Source organism: Oscarella lobularis, chromosome 20 (assembly GCF_947507565.1).
Source record: "Oscarella lobularis chromosome 20, ooOscLobu1.1, whole genome shotgun sequence".
NCBI classification, from domain to species: Eukaryota; Metazoa; Porifera; class Homoscleromorpha; order Homosclerophorida; family Oscarellidae; genus Oscarella; species Oscarella lobularis.
The window spans coordinates 117,116-139,173 of NC_089194.1; the positions used below are offsets into that span (position 1 = coordinate 117,116).

General features: G+C 45.1%; 4 protein-coding genes and 1 long non-coding RNA gene across 6 annotated transcripts; 2 read left to right on the forward strand and 3 right to left on the reverse strand.

Annotated features, from left to right (window-relative positions):
• Window positions 1-2,655: 2,655 nt before the first annotated feature.
• LOC136199233 (protocadherin Fat 4-like) lies at window positions 2,656-12,514 on the reverse strand. Its single transcript, XM_065989405.1, has 2 exons — window positions 10,657-12,514; window positions 2,656-10,523 (listed from the first exon to the last, which is right to left on the reverse strand). The coding sequence occupies exons 1-2, from the start codon at window positions 12,512-12,514 to the stop codon at window positions 2,656-2,658; spliced, it is 9,726 nt and encodes a 3,241-aa protein (XP_065845477.1).
• A 438-nt stretch (window positions 12,515-12,952) lies between these two features.
• Window positions 12,953-15,376, reverse strand: LOC136199319 (uncharacterized). Its single transcript, XM_065989502.1, has 8 exons — window positions 14,195-15,376; window positions 14,015-14,140; window positions 13,898-13,961; window positions 13,694-13,848; window positions 13,584-13,640; window positions 13,433-13,532; window positions 13,286-13,386; window positions 12,953-13,234 (listed from the first exon to the last, which is right to left on the reverse strand). The coding sequence occupies exons 1-8, from the start codon at window positions 15,323-15,325 to the stop codon at window positions 13,028-13,030; spliced, it is 1,941 nt and encodes a 646-aa protein (XP_065845574.1). The 5' UTR covers window positions 15,326-15,376; the 3' UTR covers window positions 12,953-13,027.
• A 206-nt stretch (window positions 15,377-15,582) lies between these two features.
• LOC136199094 (uncharacterized) lies at window positions 15,583-17,285 on the forward strand. Its single transcript, XM_065989214.1, has 2 exons — window positions 15,583-16,161; window positions 16,211-17,285. Exons 1-2 carry the CDS (start codon window positions 15,597-15,599, stop codon window positions 17,200-17,202), a joined length of 1,557 nt encoding a protein of 518 aa, XP_065845286.1. The 5' UTR covers window positions 15,583-15,596; the 3' UTR covers window positions 17,203-17,285.
• Window positions 17,286-17,409: 124 nt separating this feature from the next.
• On the reverse strand, window positions 17,410-18,061 carry LOC136199096 (uncharacterized). Of its 2 annotated transcripts, XR_010672965.1 has the most exons (3): window positions 17,888-18,045; window positions 17,717-17,836; window positions 17,410-17,664 (listed from the first exon to the last, which is right to left on the reverse strand). It is a non-coding gene; the product is annotated as an uncharacterized lncRNA (long non-coding RNA). The 2 variants fall into 2 exon arrangements; XR_010672964.1 differs by having other exon boundaries at window positions 17,717-18,061.
• Window positions 18,062-19,311: 1,250 nt separating this feature from the next.
• LOC136199095 (arsenite methyltransferase-like) lies at window positions 19,312-20,290 on the forward strand. The gene has a single exon (XM_065989215.1). It carries the CDS (start codon window positions 19,372-19,374, stop codon window positions 20,155-20,157), a length of 786 nt encoding a protein of 261 aa, XP_065845287.1. The 5' UTR covers window positions 19,312-19,371; the 3' UTR covers window positions 20,158-20,290.
• Window positions 20,291-22,058: the final 1,768 nt, after the last annotated feature.

Here is a 22,058-nt window from a genome sequence, read left to right on the forward strand (position 1 = left end):
CTACTACAACTACTGCAACTACTACAACTACTGCAACTACTGCAATGACTGCAACGACTGCAACGACTGCAACTACTACAACTACTGCAACTACTGCAATGACTGCAACGACTGCAACTACTGCAACTACTGCAACGACTGCAACGACTGCCACAACTGCAACTACTAGAACTACTAGAACTACTAGAACTACTGCAACTACTGTAACTACTGCAATGACTGCAACTACTACAACTACTGCATCTACTGCAACTACTGCAACTACTGCAATGACTGCAACTACTGCAACTACTGCAACTACTGCAATGACTGCAATGACTGCAACGACTGAAACTACTGCAACTACTACAACTACTGCCACTACTTCAACTACTGCAACTACTGCAACTACTGCAACTACTACAACTACTGCATCTACTGCAACTACTGCAATGACTGAAACTACTGCAACTACTACAACTACTGCAACTACTACAACTACTGCAACTACTACAACTACTGCAACTACTGCAATGACTGCAACGACTGCAACGACTGCAACTACTACAACTACTGCAACTACTGCAATGACTGCAACGACTGAAACTACTGCAACTACTACAACTACTGCAACTACTTCAACTACTGCAACTACTAGAACTACTAGAACTACTAGAACTACTGCAACTACTGTAACTACTGCAATGAATGCAACTACTACAACTACTGCATCTACTGCAACTACTGAAGCTACTGCAATGACTGCAACTACTGCAACTACTGCAACTACTGCAATGACTGCAATGACTGCAACGACTGAAACTACTGCAACTACTACAACTACTGCCACTACTTCAACTACTGCAACTACTGCAACTACTGCAACTACTACAACTACTGCATCTACTGCAACTACTGCAATGACTGAAACTACTGCAACTACTACAACTACTGCAACTACTACAACTACTGCAACTACTACAACTACTGCAACTACTGCAATGACTGCAACGACTGCAACGACTGCAACTACTACAACTACTGCAACTACTGCAATGACTGCAACGACTGCAACTACTGCAACTACTGCAACGACTGCAACGACTGCCACAACTGCAATGACTGCAATGACTGCAACGACTGAAACTACTACAACTACTGCATCTACTGCAACTACTGCTACTACTGCAATGACTGCAACTACTACAACTACTGCAACTACTGCAATGACTGCAACGACTGAAACTACTGCAACTACTGCAACTGCTCCAATGACTGCAACGACTGAAACTACTGCAACTACTACAACTACTACAACTACTACAACTATTGCAATTACTGCAAATACTGCAATTACTGCAACTACTGCAATTAATGCAACTGCAACTACTGCAACGACTGAAACTACTGCAACTACTGCAACTACTGCAATGACTGCAACGACTGCAACTACTACAACTACTGCAACTACTGCAACGACTGCAACGACTGCAACAACTGCAATGACTGCAACGACTGAAACTACTGCAACTACTGCAACGACTGCAACGACTGCCACAACTGCAATGACTGCAATGACTGCAACGACTGAAACTACTACAACTACTGCATCTACTGCAACTACTGCTACTACTGCAATGACTGCAACTACTACAACTACTGCAACTACTGCAATGACTGCAACGACTGAAACTACTGCAACTACTGCAACTGCTCCAATGACTGCAACGACTGAAACTACTGCAACTACTACAACTACTACAACTACTACAACTATTGCAATTACTGCAAATACTGCAATTACTGCAACTACTGCAATTAATGCAACTGCAACTACTGCAACGACTGAAACTACTGCAACTACTGCAACTACTGCAATGACTGCAACGACTGCAACTACTACAACTACTGCAACTACTGCAACGACTGCAACGACTGCAACAACTGCAATGACTGCAACGACTGAAACTACTGCAACTACTGCAACTACTACAACTACTGCAACTACTGCAACTACTGCTACTACTGCAATGACTGCAACTACTACAACTACTGCAACTACTGAAACGACTGCAACTACTGCAACTACTACAACTACAGCAGCTACTGCAACTACTGCAACTACTACAACTACTGCAACTACTTCAACTACTGCAACTACTACAACTACTGCAACTACTACAACTACAGCAGCTACTGCAACTACTGCAACTACTGCAACTACTACAACTACTGCAACTACTACAACTACTGCAACTACTTCAACTACTGCAACTACTACTGCAACTACTACAACTACAGCAGCTACTGCAACTACTGCAACTACTGCAACTACTACAACTACTGCAACTACTACAACTACTGCAACTACTTCAACTACTGCAACTACTACAACTACAGCAGCTACTGCAACTACTGCAACTACTGCAACTACTACAACTACTGCAACTACTACAACTACTGCAACTACTTCAACTACTGCAACTACTACAACTACTGCAACTACTACAACTACAGCATCTACTGCAACTACTGCAACTACTGCAACTACTACAACTACTGCAACTACTCCAACTACTGCAACTACTGCAACTACTGCAACTACTACAACTACTGCAACTACTACAACTACTGCATCTACTGCAACTACTGCAATGACTGAAACTACTGCAACTACTACAACGACAGTTGCACCTTTCCGCTATAGGGGTCCACAAAAAACGCCGAATTTTTGGGCAGAACTTCGTAACGAATCTCCGCGTTCGATCCCTCATCTTCGTCGACAGCACTGACGCGCAAAACAACATCACTAAAGTCGATAGAATCTTTAACTGTCGCTTGATAGGAAGGAAGACTGAAACGAGGAGCGTGGTTATTGATGTCTGTAAGAGTGACTTCGAGGGAACAAAAGGCGCTCCGACCTCCACCGTCGTAAGCGCGAATGACTTCTTGGGGCAATCGGTTGGGCGGAATCAACAAATCCGACCCCGAAACGTTCGTGTACACATCTCCAGTTTGATTATCAACGGCAAATTTTCCACCTTCCCTCTCCATTACGTAGTTGACTACACCGTGGTGGAAGTAATCGGGATCGACTGCGGTAACTCGTGTCACAAACGTACCGAGGGCAGATCCTTCTGGTACGGAGCCCCTGCGCGGACACGGCGAAGCAAACGAAGGATTGTGAGCATTAACGTTGCCGACATATACATCGACAGTTGCGTCGTCGTGAAAATCTCCGTCGAAAACTTGAACGTCCAAAAGGTAATGGCCACTTTGACTTGCACGATTCAAAGTCAATACACCAGTAAGACGATCCAATGCAAAGACGTTCTGATCGTTTCCACGTTCTACGGAAAACACAAGCGGTGATAGATGGTCCTTGTCAATCGCCCACACTTGACCAACAAGGGTCCCTTTCGGAGCCGAGTCACTAACGAGAAATCGATAGCGGTCGTCAACAAAACGAGGAACGACGTCATTAGCATTTGCCACATCCACAAAGACTTTGACAACAATGTATTGCGTTGGCCTGCCGAGATCGCGTATGACGACGTCAAACGCATACATACTTGTTTCCTCGTAATCTAGGCGCTTTTTCAACAAAAGGAATCCTTTGGTCGGATGTGAAGAAAACTTGTCGTCGTACATCTCGGTGACTTTCATAAAGACGAGTTGTCCGTTCGCTCCTTTGTCAGCATCGTAGGCCGCTATGCTGGTCAGTCTACCGGGCTTGGTCCTCTCATCTACAGTAACCCGTAGACTATTAGTCGCGCTCGAAGTAAGAGTGGGAGCGTTATCATTAGCGTCTTGCACAACAATGGTCACATCAACGTCGACGAAGTCAACGTCGCAAGAGGAGCAAGCACTGTCGTAAAGGCGAACTGCGAGAACGTACTCCCTCAATCTTTCGTAATCAAGAGGAGCATCGACCGTAATTAATCCAAAGAAAGAATCCACATGAAACGCTCCACCAAGGTTGCCATCGACAAAAAAATAATCCAGATCTGATACTTGATCGCCGTTAAAAGCAAAGCCTCGAACGCGACCAACTGGAGTTCCCACAGGCGACGATTCTGATACAGCAAACTTGTAGTTTGAGTGCTCAAAGAAAGGCTTTTTAACAACGTCATCCACTATGAATAAAGTCAAGAAAGCTGTCGTCTTTAGACCTCCGGAATCACTGACTTGAATAGTCAAGTTGTAGGCGTCCAACATATTCGAGTCGGAGGCACGTGTTAAAACGATATTTCCCGAGTTTTCAATCACAAAAGGATACGACAGCGGAAGATTGAGAAAAGAGTAGGAGCCGCCACCGACTTGTAAAATGTCCTTCCCATCCTGGATCACATTCCATGATTCACCGTCCTCAGCGTCGATGGCCAGTACAGTGTATACTATCGATCCTTGACGTAAGTTTTTACGAAGATATCCAGTCATTGGTAGTCGTTCCAAAAACTGAGGATAATTGTCATTGACGTCTGTAACGTTTACTTGAAAGGTCGTCGCAGCACGACGAATGGGATGAGTAAAGTTAGGGTAAGCAGCTTCAACTGTCAGAATGTACGAATCTCGAAATTCTCGGTCAAGAGGCGCAGCAAGCACAAGATTTCCTTCATCAGTAACGTTGAAGTCGGTAAAACGAGGTTTTACTTGAAACAACACGTTAACAAAGGCTGACTCGAATATGGTTCCAACAGGACTTGATCCTATGGGCGTATCTTCTCGAATCGCGATGCCGCTCTCCAACGAACGAACAAAGCGAAACAATGATGAAACTCTGACAAAAACGAGCGTATACTCCACGTGAAAGCCGTCATTGACTTGAACCTGAAGGCGATAAACTGAATCCCCTAAGCCGGACGACCGAGCGACTACAACATGTCCACTGGTGCTATTTATTCGAAAGTGCCTTCCGTCGTCTCCCGAGTGTATGGAATAACTCAAGGGATACACTCCCCACGCAGTCACTCGTACCACTTCAACATCGCCAGGTGCAACAACGCTAGCGTGGTAAACGCTACGAAGAAAGCGGGGACGAACGGATCGAATAACTTTAATGTAAACGACAGCTGGATAAAGAGCGGTGAAAGAAGGAGAGCCAAGATCCCGTGCTTGAACTGCAATTTCAAGAACGCGAGCGTCACGAAAATTGAGCACAGAAGCTTGAAGTGTAAGTTGTCCCGTTATTGAATCGATAGAAAACATGGAGGCATCGTAGTCATCGGTGATAAAGTATCGCACCTCGCCATTCAAACCGGAATCACGATCGCGAGCGACAACAGACCACAATTTCACTCCGATAGAAGCTTCTGAAGGAACTCTCCAAACTGTGACTTCGTCTCGAAATTCTGGATCATTGTCATTGACGTCTAGTAGAGATACGATAAGACGAGCTGTCGTACGTCTATGAAAGGCATCCACTGCGTAAAAACGAAAGACGAGATTTTTCTCCTGCTCGTAGTCAAGCGTTGTTGTCGTGGCAACAAGTCCACTAGCGGAATTAATCGAAAAATTCATGGAATGTCCGTGAAAAGTGATTCGATACGGACTGACGACGCGAGGGGAAACCACTGCCCTTCCAACAACATTCGTTTCAACCATCGTAACACGATATACATCCTGCGTAAAACGCGGAGGATGACCATCTATTGCATCATCCATCACCCGAACGTGCAGCGTGCTTGATGCCGTCATAACAGTCGATCCATTGTCGCTCGCCTTGATGACCAAAGAGTAGAAAGTGACATTTTCAAAGCGCAACGGCGAAATCAAGCGGATGACACCACTCGACTGACCGATTGAAAAAACTCTCCCAACTTGGTCGAAATTGGAAATTTCATAAGTTATATTACCATTACTTCCTGGCTCATCTTCATCCGAAGCTTGGACAGCAAATATAGGCGTTCCAACAGCGACACTTTCTCTTATATTCACTTTATAAAAAGACGAGGCAAAAACGGGAGGATGATCGTTCGCATCTGTGACGCGAATGCGAACTTGGACGTAATTAGCTCTCGATGGAGAGCCGCCGTCTTCAGCCTTGATAACGATCGGATAATGCGACCGCATTTCCCTGTCGAGACGAGAAAGCAAAACAACTGAACCGTTGGACAGTACTCCAAAAAAGGAAGGACACGGATAATTTTCCAATTTCAGACTATATTTCACAGCTCCATTCAATTTTTCATCAGGATCGTTGGCATGAACTGAAAGGACTATTGATCCAGGTGAAGCAGATTCGATTACGTCGACCAAATAGAGGCTTTGCTCAAACACTGGGACGTTATCGTTGACGTCGATCAAAGTCACACAAACAGACGTAGTGGCCATAGACCAACTGCCGCTTGACGAGGCAAACAAATCAATTAAAAGAGTCCCGTTACCAACGAGAGATTCTCTATCCAATTGGGAGGACACCGACACAAAACCTGTAAGATGATCGACTCGAAACAAATGACTGGACGTCGAGTAGACAACGTCTGACGGCGAAGAAAGCTGACTAATAGCCGTCACGTTAACGACAAAGGTTCCAATATCAACGTCCTCCCTCAAGATCGCGTGATAACGAGATGAAAGGAAGAGAGGTGGGGGATCGTAGCGATTGACGACACGCACTTGAACGGGCAAAAGAGACCGACGTGGATGCGAGCCCCAATCCGTAGCAACGACAGTGAACAAGTGAACGTCTGAAAGATCGTAATTAATCGGCTTCTCGATGGTGATCCGCCCAGACATTGAATCGATGGCGAAAATACCCTTATCGTTGTCTCGTATTGAGTAAAAGACTTTCCCATCTCTTTCTACATCGGAATCGTAAGCTTTAACCCAAGCAACAAAACTTCCCATTGGGCTGTATTCGTCCATAGAAACTCTCAGAGGTAAACTCTGCGAAAATGCAGGAGGATGTCGATTGACAGAAAAAATATTGATGGAATACGTGATTTCGTCGGAAAGAGAAGGAAACACATCTGTTAGGACTCTGACGAGAAGCAGATACCGTCCGACACTGACACTTTTAACCAAAGCCACGTGTCCAGTTGTACGATTGACGACGAAACTCCTGTTGAAATCCCTTCCATGTATAGAATAATGTAACGGTGTTGGGATGACTGAACGTGCTTGTCTCCACGGTTGAATTACAAAGGGTAGGGGCTTGTCTTCAGCAACATCAATAGAGATTACTTTAAGCGGACCAAACGAAGGTATTTTGGTCCCGTTTGTCGCGACGGCAAGATAAAGGCTGCCAACGACTTTTCGAGAGCGATTGAACGGATTCTCCGCAACAACGTCGAGAACAGCAAAGGAGGCCGGAAACGCTCTGGCTAAAGACAGTTCTCCAGTAATACTGTTAATTGAAAAGTAGAGAGACGACTGCAGGCTTTGATCATTTATCGGACCACGTAGCCACCAGGAGTGAAAGTATGGTAACATTCGGTATTCAACCGCAGCATTTGTCCCGGAATCGGCGTGCACAGCGTAAACGGTTGCGATAGTGTTGTTGACAAGCATTACAGAGCGACTGCGAAGAGTGACATAATATGGACTTTCGTCAAACATGGGCAAATTGTCGTCAACGTCGACGAGTGTCACAGTTAACGTAGTCACGCTGAATAGGTAACGACGTTGAGCTCTACGGTACTCCGCCTGAACGTATAAGACATACTGGCGATTAGCCTCATAGTCGAGTTGTCCGCATTTCGACACATTGCCAGTTAATGAGTCAATGTAAAAGGCTCTAGCTTTCGGATCGATCCAAACTAGGTTGTAAATAACAGGCATGTAGCCACGAGCACGAATTTGCACAAAGGCTTTATGATCGTTTAGATCTTTTCGAATAGTAACAGCGTAAGATGATTGAGAGAACTGCGGTCTTTCCTCATAGATGTCAATCACTTGGATTTCCAAGTAGGCAGTCGACGTTGCGTTTCCAATAGAGGCAACAAAGCCTACTTTATGATTTTGTTGCTTCTCGTAATCCAAAGTTTTGCACGATAAAACGCCAGTTGTACAGTTGATAGTAAACCGAATCGAATCAGTGTCTGAAGTCAGTTGAAAATGAAGAGACCTGTAGCCACCTTCGCTTCTGGTAGATGCAACCAGTGGCTGGAATAAATGCTTGTAAGGCCGGTTTTCCACAACTTTCGTCACGTAGGGAAGACCGAGAAATTGCGGTCGAAAACCTGGTTGAGCGACAAGGCAATCGACAGTCTGTACTCGAATTAGAACAGACGACGGAAGTGAAGGCTCTCCTCGGTCTTTCACAGAAACAAGAAGATCGTAGAAGGGGGCTCCGTAAAAGGTGTCGCGTTTAGACGTGACGATCCCGTGGATGCTGTCAATGTCGAAGTAAGAATCATTGAGTTCGTATACTACCTGTCCTGCACCGCCTTCGTCCACATCGGAAGCCGAAACAACGGCAACTATCTCGTCTCCTTCCGTGCACCGCAAAACGATTCCACTGACGTAATCCGATCTCGCAGCTGGAGGGTTGTCATTCTCATCCAATACAACGACAATGATATTCATCTCCGAAACCAGTGAATCGACGCTATTGTCTTGCACCGTTAGAGTCAAATTGTACCACATCTTTAGCTCGCGATCCATTTTTGCGAACGCTTGCAAGTCGCCAGTAGTTGAACTAACAGAAAACAAACCCATTCCACTGCCTCTGCTCAAGTAATAGTTCAAGACACTCTCAGCGTCGTTGTCTACAGCAGGAAGAGATGACATAAACGTTCCACAACAGACGCTTTCTGTCACGTTGAGAACCGCTAGAGATCGCCTAAAACGAGGGCGATAATGATTGTATTGAGTGACATTGACAACAATTGTCACAGTGGCCGAGTGATAAGGCGGGGCACCGTCGGTGGTTTCAATGCGCAACACATACGAAGAACTCTCAAGAGGCCGAATAGAAGTCAAATCTCCCGTTTCAAGTCCCACTTTCCACGTCGAGCCGTCTCCTTGCAGACGATAAAATCTAAATTCTGTTCCTTCGTCCAAATCCTCAGGTCGTAGTGTCATCAGTCTACCTCCCACAGGAAAATCCTTTCTTACGTTGACGTAGTAGCGACTGGTGGCAAACGTTGGAGCTTCGTCATTTACGTCAAGCACAGTCAGACAAACGATTGCAGTTGAAGTTCGACGAGGGCTGCCGCAGTCCCATGCCTGGACATTGAACCGAATCTGGGAAATTCGCTCTCGATCAACAGTCGCGTTCAAGCGCACTACTCCGCTGGACACACCAATAGCAACGACTCCTCGTACGTCGTTAGCCAATGCGTACGTCAGAGCAGAACACCCATCCGGATCAACCGCACTCACAGTTCCGATAACCGTTCCAACGTGGGCGCTCTCCAAAACTTTTAGGTCGTACGAAGATGAGGAAAAGACAGGCGCCAACTCGTTGACGTTGCCAACGCTGACAAACCAAACGGCCGTCGTAGTCTTCTGAGGGAAACCCGAATCTCCAGCAATGACTGTGACATTATAGTCGCTTTGCTCTTCATAATCAAGTGGTGCTACGAGAGTCACAGTCCCGGTAACAGAGTCGATCTGAAAAGGTAGGAAATTGGGGCTTGCTTCCACGAATTTGTAGCGCACCAACGCAGTGCATCCAAAATCTGCATCAATGGCAGTTATTGTCGTCAAAGAAAGACCAACAACAGCATCCTCAGCTACAGTGGGAAAAAGCCTACGGAAAACCGGAGCGTTTTGATTCACATCATTCACTTGGACAGAAAATAAGAACACTGTTGAATGAAGCCCGTCGCTAACGTTAACTTGAATGTCATAGGAAGGAAAATTTGCAGTGAGTAGACTCTGCGTCAAAGAAAGCAGTCCGCTGCGACGATTGCATATGCAGAAAGGAACAGGCCTCGTTGTCACTAGTGAATAAGTCAAAAGGTCTGCGTCTTCATCTGTAGCAATGACAGTTATAACAGCACTTCCAACAGACGCACGCTGAGACAAGAAGACCCGACTTGGCGTAAGACGAGAGATCAGAGGGGAGTGATCATTGGCATTCAAAATGGAGATAGTCACGTCCACATGTCGAGTTCTTTGAACCGCTCCAAAAGTATCTGAGGCTGTCACAATCAGATGATATATTTTCTTCAATTCATAGTCAACGACATCGTTCAACGTAATAATTCCTCCTTGATCTACGGAGAAGGCGCTGTTTACATTTCCATCAACGATTTCATACGAGAGCTGTAAAGATTCCTGACTTGAAGCCGACAATTGACAAACTTCACTGCCAGAGGGCGCCGCTTCATTCACAGAAAACGCATATGAAGCATTTTTAAATGTTGGAACATGCAAAGATGCATCATAGACTGTGATGACAACATCAGATGAAGCGGAGTGACGTCCATCTGTTACATTTACCGATATCCTATAGACTTTTGCTTGAAGCAAAGCGTTGACACCAACGTCACCGTCGCTGCTGACTATAAATGGAAGAACGCCGTCGCCGTCGTTTCTGACAAGCGCGTACGAGAGATAATCCCCGTCTGCATCTTCGGCCGTCAAACGTGTCACTATTGAACCCAAAGAAGATACACTTGAAAATGACGGAGTGAAACGTCGAGTAAAGAATGGAACATTGTCGTTTTCGTTGGAGACATTAACCTAAACTCTGGCTGAGCTGAGAAAGTGACATGAAGAGCGTACATTGGTAGCAAACACACCAAAAGAGAAGACTCTGGTCTTCTCTGGTCTTCTCGTAGTCAAGCACAGAAGTGCTGAAAATTTGTCCCGTTGCACTGTCAATACGAAAAGGATCGGTCATATTTGGACGATTGAAAAACAGACGATAGGACATCAAACTGTTTACACCGACGTCGTTGTCGTAAGCAAGCACATTTCCAACGTGAAACCCAGCCGGCTGATTCTCTCCAATTACCATTCTGTAAACGCTTTGTGAGAAGACAGGTGGATTGTTGTTCTCATCCTTAACGTCAATCAGAAAGTTGGTCGAGTTTTCAAATTGACAATCAGACACTGTCACCGTTAAGTTGTACTTCTGCCATACACTTGCATCCAACGAGCGAGCCAAAACCAATACACCAGTATCGTGATGAATCTCAAAAGTCTTTTGAGAATTGCCGTCAGTTATGCTGTAATTGAGCAAAGCATTGAGTCCACTATCACCATCAGCTGCCATAACTCTAAGGACTGTTGTTCCAATCAAAACCGTTTCACTGACAGATGCATGATAGGGAAGATTGCTAAAATGAGGACGATGATCATTCACATCTGAGACAGTAAATACAACAGTCTCAGTAGTCTCAAGCGGAGGATTCCCACGATCTGTTACTCTTATAAGCAGGCGGTACTGCGGAACAGATTCCCTATCCAGCATCGTCGCCGTTTCAACATCATAGAACGACGATTGCCATTGTGCCGCCTTAGACGCTGATTTCCGTCTAATATAAAACGTCCCTTGATCATTGCCTTGTTCTATTCTAACATCGACGTCTTGATCATCGGTAACTGTTAGGTAAGCGACAACAAATCCAAGATAAGCATCCTCTGAAACAAGACCCTCGCTCTTTGTCCCCGCCGCTCGCTTGAACCTGACGGAGAGCAACGGAGAATGCCAGTTACTTTCACTAATATGAACGGTAACATTGACTAGTACACTGCGCCTGACAAGGCCGCGATCCGAAGCCTTCACTTGAAAACGATGAGTTTGACTTCCACGTTTCCTAATACTCCCTCTGACCAAAAGAACGCCTGTAGAAAAGTCAACAGAAAAAAACGACGAGCCGTTGAGAGAATAGTGCACTTCTCCATTGGGACCTATATCCGTATCATGAGCAAACACTTGGCCAACAAACGCTCTCAGTTCAGCCGCTTCAGATATAGAGAAAGTATAGTTGTCTCGATCAAAACCAGGTGCGTTGTCATTCACGTCATCAACGCCCACAATCACTTGGACACGCGTCGAAAAAACGCCGTCGTACGCCTCAACGAGCAGTCGATATTCGATTCGTGTCTCGCGATCGAGCGATCCAACGAGATAAACATCACCTAAAGCAAAACGTCCAATCATCGAAGAGCGAATAGCAAACACTTCCGGTGACGTCATCAAACGAAAGTCGACGTTTCCCTTCGTATCCTCGTCGAATGCGACGACCGATGCGACGTGCGTTCCAAGCGGCGAATTTTCGTCGAGAAAGGCGTTGACTGGATCGGATACTGCAAAAACAGGCGAATTGTCGTTCTCGTCGATGATCGACACTCGAACGAGACAGACGCTTTGAATGATGCCCTGCGGCACCCTCATACAACGAATAACGACGTCGATGCTCGAAGAAGCTTCGTAATCGAGGCCCAGTCGCGCGAGAACGACGCCATTTTGGAGCTTGAACAAAGTCGCGATGTTTTCCGTTTTCTCGCCTGCGTCGTGGAGCGAACAGTTGACGAAGTTTCTGCTTTGACTGAAAAACGACGAGAGATTCGCCACGAATGCGTTGGGAGCGTTCTCGCGGACGTTCGACGATCGAATGCACGCTGCGCTTAGCATTGCGCTGAGATACGCAACAGCGAATGCTACAATGAAGCTCAGGCGAAGCATAGCGTTCAGTTACGCTGTGAAACGGTACCGCAGAAGCGCTGTAGAAAAAAATCCACGTGAGAAAGCAGCCGAGTAGACGCGCATGCCCAGTCTTTAATTGTCTGAGTTCACTACATTACAAATGCGCGGACTCCTGCCACATTCATAGACTTTAGGGATTGGGAACTAAGCAGTTCTAGTCGTAGATGCCTATGACATAATACTGTCTCCTCAATGGCCTTTGCTCACGGGCGGGATGTACGTCTTCTTTACCCATCAGGTAGTAAACGTGATCGTAGATATTCGTAGTACCTCGTTATTGACTCCTCAATCCTAATCCTATATGAAAAACAATAAATAGAAGCATTTCCGCTATCTTACGGTGGGTTAGGTAGAGCAATTTTACAATACAGTGGCCACAAATATCGACATTCAGAAAACACTACAACATACAGAAAGCTCCAAACACCATAAGCACAGATTCTAGGATTTTTTTGGTTTTTGAAATTCAAAACAAGCCCGGAAGAGTTTCAACGAACAAACTTCATGAAAATCGATTTCTTTTTCTCCTTCCACATTTTCATTTTCTTCTTGCAGTATTACTTCCACTTCCACTTCTTTTTCTTCCTGTGACAGTGCCAGGATGTCGGTCTCAGAATGCGAACTCCTTGTTTCCTCGGTAATAGCTTCCTGTAATTAGATATGCAACGAAGATGTTGGTTATACAATGCTCTTACATACCAGGTTTTTTTGGGATTGAGAGCATATCTCAATGCGATAAGAATTGGAAAACTTTTCTCCCTCTTTGAGTTGGGAGAACAAAACACGTACGGCTTGTCGAACTAAAAATACCGTTAGGGCACCAGAAACAAAAACATTAAATTATACTCATTTCAACCGGACAAGAGCCCTCTTTATCTAACAGCATTACGATGACATAGTCAACTTTGTTGTCGTTTCCTAATATTTCAATAACAGAAGTTGCAATCTACACAACGACTGCTGAGATAACAGATAAATGTTGTAAAAAGTTGGATACCTGTGTAGAAACGTCAGTTCTTTTGTTATTCGAAAGAAAGCTTGGTATACGAATCACCTACAAAACAAGAATTTGCCACTTAACAATAGAAGATTCTAGGACCATCTAACTTTAATTTCCAAATCTGTTTGTTCCTCATTTGTAAAAAAGCAAGCTTCCCTCACTCCGTTTGCTACTGCTTGACGTTGAGAAAATGGTTTCGAAAACTCTACTCTCCATCCTTCAGCGTCAAAGTCATACTCTCGGCTGGAACGTCCCTCATTACCTATTACGATGTTCTAGTAAAACAATTCCAATTGCATCTCTTTATATACCCGACGATGAAATGTCATTGAGAAAACTAGAAATTTGACATTTGACGTCGACTGCCACCAACATCTGATTAAGTAACTAGAATCGATTGATCAGAAAGATTTATAAACACATTGCACTTTTCTGAATTTGAGTCCAACAGGATGAAGTAGTCCTTTCGAGCCACAATAAATAGCAACACCTGTGTTAAATTCATTTTGCCCTTCGCCGTCTGAGACCCAGCTACTCAAAACGTACGGAAACAACTAGGAACAGATGCTAGAACTGTTGAGCGTAATGCATCAGTTATCCCCAACTACCTTATTTTTAGACACCTGATTAGTCTTCTCCAGTTTCTCCAAGGTCTCTGCTTTTCTCTTTTGCTCTTCGTCTCCTTTCAAAAATTTCTCTCGCAATTCCATTTCAGTTACAATGTCAGCAACAGTGTCGCATAGACCCCTGTCTAAATAGGAAAGAAGTACCAATAAGAAATGAAAATCGTTTTCAATTATTAGAGATTTCTTCCACTTCTCGCATGGTTTGTACAATGCTAAATCAAGACTAACGCTGTAAGAAAATGCAGCTTTTCCTTTGTAACCAAGGACATCAGGATACGATTTGCGAGTTAACCAGTAAATCCCAACGAGAGCAGCAACGGAGGCAATTACTAGACACGCCAAACTTATGATCCATAGAGGCAAAAACAAGGAACTCAAGGATACGACACATGGCACTGATATGAGAGTCTCGTTTTGACAACGATTTCCGGTAAAACGATTTGCAGAGGCAGTTGTGTTTGGGTCCTGGCAAAACAACTCGAATTGCTCAAACCAAGACCGAGCATAAACTTCACGATCGAGATTACAATCAAAATAACTTCCATGAAGATGAGAGTCAGAGACCCATGGCAAGTATGCAACTAGAGTCGCAACAAAGAAGGCTAGGGCAAAACCCAATTGAACCCAAAGCTTGATGAGGGAGCTCTTTCGAAGCAGCGTTGATTTAGTGTACCTAGAAATAAGATGGTCGACAAAGCTTCTTGATTGCAAATCGTAAAGCTTGGTGCGGTTGCTCTTTAGGCGAGTCAGTTGGGATGTCATTCGCAGAAACGTTTCCAAATGAGGCCCTGCTACTCTGAGCCACACAAGATGAGGTATAGAGAGGAATAAGAATTCGCCGAGGAAGAAGAGAACCAACGCTCTTAGAAGTGTCACTTCACCAGAGCAGAAACTGTTGACAAACTTCGTTTGGCCTTTTGTGAGCTCATTCGGAATAAGACAACTGACGTCTCCTCCGCGAGATGCTAAATCTTCGCCAACTGCTATGCCAAATAAGGTTAGGATAAGGAAAGAAACAAACGAAATCGCCTTGTCCCAGAGCGGCGACTCGAATTGAACTGAAGGGCCTTTGCCAAACTGATCTTTTGCTTCTGAGAGCGCTACTGGAAGCATGATAGCGTATTGAATCGAGAAAGGAGACCCTTGGGGAACACTGTTGAAGTCTTTTACGGTGCCGTGAAGCAGATGACGTCACGTTTCGATTGTTTCACACCGACACGTAACCTAGGAATTGTGGGTAAGCAATGAGCCGTTCCAGCCCAAAAACGGTTCTCAGTAAATTAAATGTGAGCAGAAGAGATTCAAAGGCTTCTAACTAAGCTAATAGCGCTATAAATAGATTGTAATATCAACCAGAGGGAGGAGCCTCAGATCGTACTCAAAGATGTTCGTTTGTTTTTGCTTTCTATCTGCCCTAGTTGTGGCATACGGAGGACCAAGATATCCTCTCTACGCTATCTCGTCAAAGCCATCAGAGACCACGGATGCTGATATCGAAATCATTGCTTCGAATTTCACCTACATTCATGGGAAATTCAATTCTGACCAACTTCAGAAGATGAGTCAAAGAATTCAGGCAGTATCGTACATCAATTCCGAAGTAGTCGAGGCGGACCTGCTAGAACAATCAGGCCGTTTCAACGCTTCCTATTACTCAGCAGGTCAATTAGTCCAGAGTCTCGACAAGGACTCCACATCATTCCTTTATCAGCCGGCTTCGAAGGTACCTGTTTTGATCTCGAGTACCACGTCGTTGAACGAAAGTGTGAATTCGACCAATTACGTCATCTTCGTGAGAATTGACAGCGAACTAATGAAAATCATCGACGTCGATTCAAAGGAAAAAAATGGCAGTTATCTTATTAAAGTAGTACGTGGGTTCGAAAACACTAAAAGAATTGAGCACAGAAGTGGAGCAACGGTCTTCGGTCCTGTCTATAATTCAAATCGTAAGTGAAAATAAGGCAATACGCCTCTGACTCAAGCTTCTTAAATTAGGCTCACCAGGAAAAAGCGGAAAACTTTCTTACATGATCGATCCATCTGGACAATTGGCTGTGGACATCCTCGTGAATCATACGTTGTCCGCCGTCAACGCAGGGTACAATGGCTCTTGGTTCGATTTGTTTTCTGCAGGGGAGAACAACGCTGTGGACATGGGCGGTGCTAATGTCAAAACCTACTGGAACTTCGCAAAAGGCCAAACCTATACCAAAGACGACTTCGTCTTGGCGCAGCAGCATAGACTCACAACCGTCTTCACTGCGACGCAGAAAATCCTGGGCAAATACCCCGCTATTTTAGCGAACAACATGCACGGATGCTGGTACAGTGACAAAGGCGACTGCAAAAAGTTGGTGGTACAATCTGCAAACTTTCGACCCCTAGACGGATATTGCATGGAAAACTTTGCCGGATACGAGTCAGCGGAAAATGGAGGCTGCCAAGGAAAAATTGACCTCTATTACCAGCCATTTGACAAGTGGCTTTACAACGTCCAAGTCATAATGGATGCTGCCCAAAAGAACTTGTCCGGTTTTCCTATGATCGGATCAGCTGGTTGTCAGTCGGTTGGGCTAGAAATAATAGGCGGCCCTGCTAGAGATAAATACGAAGCGTATGCCTATGCGAGTTATCTACTTGCCGTTTCAAACTCAAGTGGCAAGACTCGACTCGGTATACCCGCCTTTTATACGAACGGATCAGTGAGGTACGCCCACGTCAATCGTAGGTACTTTTGGCCTATTGGACAACCGTTGGAGCACGCCAAAAACGTTACGGAATATCAGACAAAACTAAAAGGGCATATATCGTTTGTGAGGTCGTTTACCGGAGGAATAGTTGTCGTCAATCCTAGCAACACGACCGACACTAATTTTCCTCTTGGGGGCAAGTACATTGATCCCAACACAAAGGAATCATTAACGGTTCTGAACGTTGGAAAGCAGTCTGGTTATATACTGCTCAAGGACAAATTCATTTTTTCATAGTCTAAGTGTGTGTGCTTCAAAAAAATGTGTACTCAAATAATGATGATAGTAATGACGCTGTCTCGGATGAAGGAAATAAAAAGCGTAAGCATTATCTTTTCAAGCGTATAATATTGAAGAGCGTGGACAAAAGCTCTTCAAGCGTATAATATTGAAGAGCGTGGATCATAGCTCTTCAAGCGTATTATATTGAAGAGCGTGGACCAATTAAAGCTCTTCAAGCGTATAATATTGAAGAGCGTGGACCTCAAGTGCAATAATCTCAATCGAATACAGCTTACTAGACAGAGAGAATTGAAGGATGAAGCGAGATGCATCGCTTGATCAACGTGTAGAAAATGATTGTGATAGAGATTATGTCGTCGAATCGTTCAAGAGCGTTCCGGCGCCGACGAGTCGTGTTTGAAGACCGCCTGGTGAATGATAGAGAGTGGATCGGCATTCTAGCGTCCTTTCGATGTTCTAAACCGATCATTGACGAGAAAATGAGACAAAGTAGTAGGAGAAGGCGCACGTTAGCAATGTCGGCCTCGAACTACGATCGCTTCGCGCAGTACATGCAGAACTCGGTCGGGCCGAAGTTTCTCGATGAAGCTTTGCATCCGCAGAGCGGCAATCGCGCTCTGGATTTCGGCTGCGGCACGGGAAACACGACGATAGAGATGGCAGAGCGAATCGGGCCTACCGGTTTTCTCGTGGGAGTAGATCCGAACGAAGATCGCATAAGCATCGCTCAAACTCGTCTCCAAGACAAGGATAACGTGAAAATCGTACACGGTTCGACGAAAGAAGCGGCCCAGTATGCACCCTATGACGTCATCTTTTCCAATTACGTTATGCACTGGATTCCCGCGCAGGAACACGCAGTGACATTCAGAAATATCTACGATATGCTTAAACCGGGAGGACGATTTGGTTTCACAACAATAGAAAGGGATCTTCCGGGTTACATTCACGATTTGTCTGCAAGCCAGTATGAAAACTCATATGAAAATTTCCTCGTGGCTGTTGGTTGGTCGTTGCGGCCGTTAGCCGACTGGACGAAACTTCTCAAAGAAACCGGTTCGAAATCGTTTATGCTGTGGATGAAGTAAGGCCGTGCTTTTTTCCAACTGACGAAGCTCTGCTTACGTGGTGGGAAGCAACGTGTATGGGACGCTTTAGTGCTGCCAGAGTGTTAGAGAATGGAGAAGAGAACGAGAGAGTTTTGAGAAAGTACGGTTGGAAAAGAAATGAACCTGTTGCTACTAATAGCATTCATATTGACGTTGTGATCAGGAAGCCTTAGAGCTATCTCTTTGACCAGCTGACGCTCTTTTTTTCTTAGAGCTAGCGTCAGCTGTAGACCATCTTTTTTCCAATACACAAAATACTATCTTCATGCTTTTTAGATTAGAGGCTAGCGTCAGCTGTATAGGCCAGCTGACTCCATTGAGGGAATGGTATGTAGTATGATTATATAAAGGCGTTGACTTCTCTTGTCATTTTCACTCAGCATCGAAGCATCATGACAACAGCTCATACGTCACACTACGAACGTTGGTCTCCGTGAGCCCAGCAATTAAATGCCCAGAAATTTCTCGACAAAGCTATGAAGCTTGAGAAAGGCATTTGCGTCCTCGACTTCGGCTGTGGCACTGGGAACGTTTTGGTCGATCTGGCAGATCGAGTTGGACCAACCGGATTCCTCTTCGGAGTCGATCCGGACGAGAACCGTCTCAATGTTTCCCGAAGTCGCTTTGATGCAGCAACGTAATGTTTGCTCAAAGATCACTTGAAGAGTCTGCAGAGTATGCTCCCTACGACGTTATCAACGCAACCCACGTCATACATTGGATGCCTCTCGAATGAATGCTTTCAAAAAACCCTACGAGTATCTTAAGCCAGGAGGACGGTTCGGATTCACGACCGTTGAGAAGGTAACGGGATATCTTCGCGAAGTATCAGCGTTTCAGTTCAATAACTCCTACGATGAATTTCTCTCCACTGTTGGTTTGGCTTTTCGGCCGTTGTCGAAAACTGAACTTCTCACAGACTTCTGGCCAGCTGACGCTTTTTGGCTTTAGGCCAGATTCTATTTATGCTTATTAGATTAAATTAATTAAATAATTCTCTGTCGTGGGAGGAGGGTAAGCCAGCTGACACCTTTGAACAACGCATTCATCCACCATGGCGTCTCGCGCCTCTGACTACGGATGCTTCTCCCAGTTCAACCAGCAATCAGATGCCATTAACTTTCTCGACAACGCTCTGAAGCCTGTGGCAGGTGATCGCGTTCTCGACTTCGGCTGTGGAACAGGAAACATGCTCATCGACTTGGTACGCCGCGTTGGCTCGTCCGGATTTGTTGTGGGTGTCGATCCAGACGAGGATCGAATTGACATTGCTAAAAGTCGTCTCAGCGGTCACACGTACAGCAATGTCGAAGTCCATCCTGGGTCAATTGACGAAGCTGCGAAATTTGCGCCTTACGACGTGATCAACTCTAATAAGGTCATACACTGGATTGTCCGCGAAGAACAAGAGGATATCTTAAAAAGATTGTACGGATTGCTTAAGCCGGGGGGACGGCTCGGCTTTACGACGTTACGGGAATTATCAGGATACGTTCGCGACCTAACAATGATTCAGTATAATTCGTACGACGACTTCCTTTCCGCTGTTGGTTGGGCTTTCCGGCCCTTGTCTGATTGGGAAAGACTTCTCAAGAACGTGGGGTTCGAAATCGTTTTCAGCGTCGAAGAGGAAAGAGAATATTTTCTTCCAAACTACGACGCATTGTTGAGGTGGTGGGAGGCGACAAGCGACGGTTGCTTCAGTGCCGTTCGAGTGATCGAAGACAAGGAAGGAGACTACAAGAGGCTCCTATCAAAGTACAAGTGGAAAAAAGACGAGCCCTTTTCCACCGTCGACACCCACATCGACGTGGTGGCGAGAAAATCTGAAGACAAGTGAACTTCTCGTCTTTGCACAATTAATTGGACTAGCATCAAAATATTGCAACCGCATGTCGTGACTGTTATTTCGGTTATGATACTTATCCTTCATTAGAGCGATTTTTGCATTACGAAAGGGAGGATAAACACAATATCCTTCATTAGAGCGATTTTTGCATTACGAAAGGGAGGATAAACACAATTTTAGAAGCAAACGTGTCTATACGACTGATCCCTCCTTGACAGGACGGTGCGCAAACCGTTTCTCACTCGGTCTATTCCAATACAAAATGACGACTATAGTTGAGAACAGTGTGGATATTATTACGCCTTCCAGTGGGCTAAATCCCAGTAAAAACCTGTCGCATTTTTATACCGTCTCTTACCAGTCGGACAAACGCTGATATAATTTTTCAAATGAGCCATAGAATCTCGGTGAGATACTCAACGGACAGAATATAGGTAACAGTGTAGATCTACGTGTGGCCCAATCATCGACTTCAGCCTATGATCCAAGAGATGAAGAGAATGCGCTCTATAAGACGCACTGCATGTGCATCACTGGGTTCCTGCTGCAAATGTGGATCGAATGGGTGCGCGCCACGAAGTATTGTGATCTCGGAAGGCTCTAGGAGACCTTGACTCGCCCCTTCTGACGTTATTCTGCTCAGACGAACCGCTCTCCGATCTCCATATAGTCGTCATATATGCGTCTACCTCACAACAATAGGACGTCGAACCGAGCGAAGCGGAATAATCTGGGTGTCGAAACTGTCAACAAACAGCGAGAGACGGCGGGCTCGTGTCCTAAACCGATCTGAAATGCCGAATTCTGGAAAAGACGAGTCGGGACTCCGAAGCCACGCGCACGTTAGTGAACTCGGTAACTTAACTTCACTGACTAAACTTAGTGTTTTGAAGCTACGCTTTCGCGGTAAACGACCGGGATGCAACTTGACCGGGATGCAGCGTGCTTGAGATGCCACAGTGAAGAGCTATGCTTCAGTGCGCTGCTCGAGTGATCGAGGACCGAGAAGAAAACGAGATCGAGCTTGGTCGATCATCCTTAGAAAGTGCGGTTAGAAAAAAAATTAGCCTCCTGCTACGTATACCACTAAATCAATTGAGGAGCAGTCTTTGTATTCGATCTAGCTTTCACTGCTAGCGCGTCATGCAGCTTTATTTGCCAGCTGACGCTCTTGAGCGAATTAGATTATAACATGATCAGATAAAGGCATCAATATGCTTCGTAGCATGACAACGTCTCGCACGTACGTCAAACTACGGTCCCCTGCAGTTAGCAGTTAGATGCTACGAAATTTCTCGATAACGATTTGAAGCTTGAGCATGGAAAGAGACGAAGCCATTCTTGCCACGGAGGTGACCAAAGCCTTAAATTTCTATTTGCAAGCTGGCAATACAGTATTGAATGACTGCATGTTTTGACCTGACTAGCTGACTCTCTTCATCATCTTCTGCATTTTTTATTTCCAAGAAAGCGTGACTGTGAGAGTTAGTTACGCCCTTGCTCTGCTTACGTGGTGGGAAGCAACGTGTATGGGACGCTTTAGTGCTGCCAGAGTGTTAGAGAATGGAGAAGAGAACGAGAGAGTTTTGAGGAAGTACGGTTGGAAAAGAAATGAACCTGTTGCTACTAATAGCATTCATATTGATGTGGTGGTCAGGAAGCCTTAGAGCGCTCTCTTTTGACCAGCTGACCATCTCTTTTCAAGTAAGCACTCTACTTTCTTCACCCTTATTGAATTAGAGCTGGCGTCAGCAGTAGACTATCTATTTTCCAATACACAAAATACGATTTTCATGCTTTTTAGATTAGTGGCTAGCGTCAGCTGTAGGCCAGCTGACTCCCTTTAGGGAATGGTATGTAGTATGATTACATAAAGGCGTTGACTTCTCTTG